This window comes from Solanum stenotomum, chromosome 8 (genome assembly GCF_019186545.1).
Source record: "Solanum stenotomum isolate F172 chromosome 8, ASM1918654v1, whole genome shotgun sequence".
Taxonomy (NCBI): Eukaryota; Viridiplantae; Streptophyta; class Magnoliopsida; order Solanales; family Solanaceae; genus Solanum; species Solanum stenotomum.
In genome coordinates, this window is record NC_064289.1 from 59,215,309 (window position 1) to 59,220,408 (window position 5,100).

Below are 5,100 nucleotides of genomic sequence, written 5' to 3' on the forward strand. Positions count from 1 at the left end.
AGATGATCACGTAAGATTAGGCTAGTGGATCCACTAAGCAAAAGTAAGGTCCTATATCGATGGCAAGGTATAGGATGGTCCTTTGGCAACGTGAGGTAAAACGTTGTATCATCACTAAGGCTCGTAGTGGTGGTTGTCGGTTAAAGAACCTCCCACAAAAGCTGTATTATGTTTATAAAAGAAAAGTGGAGTTTGTTGTCATTTTATCCTTAACGATCTAAGTTGTTTACATTCTTTTACAAGCTTTATATGTATGGCTCGTGTCTTATTGCTTTACTTTGAGTCCAGTTATGTATATGAGTCGTTCAGAGTCAAGGTAAGTGATCTTTTGTTCTCCTTTCAAGCTTAAGTTATGGTTCAGCTTTTCCAGCTCACATATTCGTACATTCCATGTACTGATGCCAGTTGGCCTGCATCGTCTTATGATGCAGATACAGGTACCCCGGATCAGCATCCTGCACGTCGTTGATCCAGCTGAGCACTCCAGAGTCTGTGGTGAGCCTCCTTGCATTCCGGAGGACTCAATTATTTTGTGTACTTAGTTTTGTTCTATTAGGATGTTGTGGGGTCTGTCCCCACATCCATCTCAGTATACTAGAGGCTTCAATAGACAGTCAGTCGGTCAGTCAGTCAGTTAGTTTTGAGTCTCTTATCCATGTATATGTATATATAAATGTAAATATTCTATTTTGAGGCTCGAGTTGCCCTTTGGGCCATATTTTTATTAGTTAAGTTGTTTATGTCTTTGCATGACATTGAGTTATTCTGTTGAGTTAGGTTTCCGCTGAGTTAAGAAAGCCAGGCCAAGGGTTCGCCTGGGGCCAGCAATGGTCTCCAGGTGCCGGTCCCGCCCAGGGTGTAGGCTCGGGGCGTGACAGTAACTCTATCCACCATGGCTTGGATAGATAAGAAAGAAATCACCTAGTTGTTTGCCTCCTCTGGGAAGTGAATCTGAGACCTCATGGTTCTCAACCCACTTCATTGACCACTAGGCCACACCCTTGGGTGCCACACCAGTGTTATTACGTTCAACCAAGGCCTTTCTACTTGCGCAAGGATGTAAAAGGTGTTCTTGATCTTTGTTTAGGTTGGATTACCGTTTGCATTTAGGAAATTCATTATTGTGTCTACTAGAGATTGGGGTATACAGTAAAGTCTTCAATAGTGAATTGCTAGATTCTTGTGCAGAGTATCTTTCTTTGTGGAGTGGGGATGGGGGGAACTAAATTGTCCACTGCCTGGATTGGCTCACACGTTTTTTGTAACTATGGACAAATTTCTTTCATTACCCATTTCTTTCACATGAATATACATATGCCATCCATTCTACTTGGGCAACTTTATGTTAGCTTTCACATGTTAGGGAACTGGATGAGATGATGTTCAATTGTAGGTAATGTAGGTTAAACCACGTTCTGTGAATGGGAATTTCAGATGGTAATAATTCATTAATAAGTTGTAATTTCTTTCCCATCAGAAGATGCACACAATCTCTGTTAATATAGAGGGTAAGTTAGGAAGATCATCATACTGATATCCACAATTTTCTTTTTGGTGTGGAAGTTCTTCTTGTAAGTAACTGTTGAGTAATTTATTTTAGTTTTAATATTGCGATGTAGGTATTGAGAAGGAAATTTCTGCTTTACAATCAGAGGTATGTCCAGATCTTGTTTCTGATGATTGTTCTTGAAAGTGCATAGTGTGTGATCTTGAGATACACTTTTTTTGCGATTTTAGAGCTTGTATAACTTTTCATATATATCACACTTCCTTTACTTATGGTTCTTCACATGATATCACATCAATAAGAGATATTTTTATTTCTTTCTTTCATGGAACAGGAAAAAAAACTTGTTGCTGAAATAAAAAGGACTGCTAAAACTGGAAATGAGGTGGGTCTCCAGCATCATCCCTGGAGACTTAATTAGAAATTGTAATTTATCGTGTTGCTGCTTAAGTAAGAGCTGAATACTCAGATGGTACTATATCATTTGGAACTCATGTGTCAACCGCTTTTCTTTCTGCATTTTCAGACAGCAACAAAAGTTCTAGCACGTCAGTTAATCTGGCTTAGACAGCAAATAGCCAACTTGCAAGGTAGTCGGGCCCAAATGAGAGGTATAGCGACTCACGCACAGGTACTCCTCCAAGTCCATGTTACATGCTTACTGATTTCAGTTCTTCATTCCTCTTTTACGGATGCATTTGAAAATCTTAATGCCCATTGCAGGCAATATCTGCCCAATCTTCGGTTGCTGCAGGCATGAAAGGAGCCACTAAGGCTATGACTGCTATGAATAAGGTTTGATGGCCAAAGATCATGATATGTAATTTAATATTTCCATTTGTTTGTTTGAGAGATCTGCATACGCTCTTATCCTTCCCAGACCCACTTTTGGGACTGCACTGGATTTGTTGTAGTTGTTGTTGTTGTTGTATGAGAGTATGAAACATAAAAAATAATCTCAATTGTTTTTATTCTTAAAAAAAGAATGAAATATTAACTCATCGTCATACACACGTGGCTATAATTCAAGGAAATGGGGAGACCGACGAGGTTGTCTTACATCGTATTGGAGCATGGTGGATGAAATAGAAGCTCGGATCTAGCGTCCTATGGGATAAAAATGTGTCACTGAGACTTAAAGGTAGGTTCTATAGAGTGGTTGTTAGCCCAACCTTGTTGCACGGGGTTGAGTGTTGTCCAGTCAGCAACTCTCACATTCAAATGGTAAAGGTAGCATAAATGAGGATGCCTAGATGAATGTTTAGGCATACTAGGAGGGACAAGGTTTGGAATGAAGATATACGGGACAAGGTGGGGTGGCCTCCATGGAGGATACGATGAGGGAAGCGAGTTTGAGATGGTTTAGGCTTGTGAAGAGAAGCACAAACGCCCCAGTGAGGAGGTGCGAGAGGTTGACAATGATAGGTCTAAGGAGAGGTAGGCCGAGGAAGAATTGGGGAGAGGTGATTAGACACGACAAGACACATTTCAGCTAACGAGGACATGACCCTAGAAAGGAGAGCATGGAGGTCAAAGATTAGGGTAGATGGTTAGTATGTAGTTGAGCAATCTCTCCCTTTCCAATGGTAGAGCGTGGGTCAAGCCTGGAGCACCTATCTACACCCTTGCCAGTATTATCACTCTTGTGCTAGCATTATCTTATTCTCCAATTTTATTTTATTACTATTGTTGTTTCTTGTTCTTTGGTTTTCTTTACTATTTGATGTCAGTACTTCTCCGTCTTTAATATTTTCATCGTAAATTTTTTACGCTTGCACTTCTCTGAAAAATCATCTTTCTTGAGCCGATGGTGTATCAGAAATAACCTCTCTACCCACAAAGGTAGGGGTAATGTTTGCGTACACCCCACACTCCCCAGACACCATTTGTGGGATTACACTAGGTATGTTGTTGTTGTGTTCATCTTCATATTCATGGAGATGAATCTCATGATGAGAGGGTTCCTGCAATCTTCACTGGTTGGTGGGATGCTACTTCTTGTTCTCTTGAACCCTTTTAGCTCCTTGTGGATAAATTAAAGATGTGGGTTATATTGGGACTAGCAGTTTGATCCTTTCGTGTTTCTCAATTCCTCTTTTCTTTGTTCCTTTTTCTTCTTGCCTCCATTATTTGGTTTATTTTCATATTACTCATTAAAACATGGCATTTGTGTTGTATGTGAAGTCACCATCATTCCTTTTAAATTTTAATAATTATCGGTTGACTCAATGCAGCAAATGGACCCTGCAAAGCAAGCGAAGGTGATGCAAGATTTCCAGAGGCAATCAGCTCAATTGGATATGACGGTAAGACTGATTGCACATTATCTACTGATTCTAAAATAAAATCATATCTCCTTCAGGTCCACTCAGATTATTAGAAGTCAACTCAATAATATGGTGTTCGTATATGTAGACTGAAATGATGTCAGATGCCATAGATGATGCTATAGATGATGACGACGAAGCAGAAGAGGAAACTGAAGATTTGGCAAATCAGGTATGCTTTTAAAATCCCCATTTTGTAATGACTGAAAATAGTTAGTGGACGTGCACCCAGCAATGTGTATTTACTTTATGCTATCTTAGTAGTTGATTTAATTGAAAATATCCATTACGTATTGATTGCTCTAGTGATGCAAGTCTTCATAAAAACTCGCACCAAGTTTGGGAACCCTTATCCTTTCCTGCGAAAACCAAAGCTTCAAAGACATCGGTCACCTAGTAAATAAACGATGGTCTGCGATGTCATTATGGGTGTCTTCATGATCATTGTCTTCTTTATAGAATGTATTATTCTGGATTCTTTTTACGGAAAATGGCAAAAAATGCCCCTAACATTTGTGATTTGTCTTATATATGTCGTTCGCTAATCTATCAGCTCATAAAAGCCCCTAACGTTACATTTTATTTCAAATATACTCCTGAAATAAAAAAGGTCCAAATATGTCCCTCACTCTAAAGGTGGAAGCTGCGTCGGGGGTATATTTTGGACCTTTTTAATTGTTTAGAGGTTCAGTAGAGTGTATTTAGGACCCCTGGATCTCAGATTCAAATGGTGATGAAGTTTTGCACCTTATATTGCATATGTATTTTCATTGAAAATGGAATATTCTTTCTTGAAATCAAACAATTATTGAAGTGCATTAAAATATGTATATACTAAATTTCTATACACATTCACCGTTACCAAAGAAAAAAATTGTATACACTTGGTCCCACCTACTTATCGGATTCTTGCACATTAAGTCAGTCTTATTTTTGCAGGTCATTGATGAAATTGGAATTGATGTTGCCTCACAGGTTAGTTTTTCATTATTGGTTCAGATTGGAACTATCAGTATTCTCACTTACAAGTTGGGTTCCGACAATTACCTTGTTAAATTGAAGATCCCGTGTTTTAATTTGGACAGTTGTCAGCGGCTCCCAAGGGCAAAATTGCTGGAAAAAGGACTGAGGAATCAAGCAGGTTCGTCTTCATTTTCTTCTGATATGGCTTTTTTCTTACTTTATTTCCCTTTTCCTTCACTCACATGCTTGTTCGAGAGATAAACTTATGGAGCCAATAATAAATAAACAAATAAATAAGTAAGT

At 38.8% G+C, this 5,100-nt stretch overlaps 1 protein-coding gene across 1 annotated transcript; it reads left to right on the forward strand.

Moving 5' to 3' along the window:
* Positions 1-1,480: 1,480 nt before the first annotated feature.
* Positions 1,481-4,997, forward strand: LOC125873989 (vacuolar protein sorting-associated protein 2 homolog 3-like). Its single transcript, XM_049554798.1, has 9 exons — positions 1,481-1,508; positions 1,620-1,654; positions 1,842-1,892; positions 2,034-2,138; positions 2,231-2,302; positions 3,742-3,813; positions 3,923-4,006; positions 4,774-4,809; positions 4,920-4,997. Exons 1-9 carry the CDS (start codon positions 1,481-1,483, stop codon positions 4,995-4,997), a joined length of 561 nt encoding a protein of 186 aa, XP_049410755.1.
* The last annotated feature ends 103 nt before the right edge of the window (positions 4,998-5,100 follow it).

Coding starts and splice junctions, on each gene's coding strand:
- LOC125873989 (XM_049554798.1), top strand. CDS start 1,481: ATGCACACAATCTCTGTTAATATAGAGG. Junction 1,655..1,841: donor TTTCTGCTTTACAATCAGAG/GTATGTCCAGAT, acceptor TTCATGGAACAG/GAAAAAAAACTTGTTGCTGA. Junction 2,139..2,230: donor GTATAGCGACTCACGCACAG/GTACTCCTCCAA, acceptor TGCCCATTGCAG/GCAATATCTGCCCAATCTTC.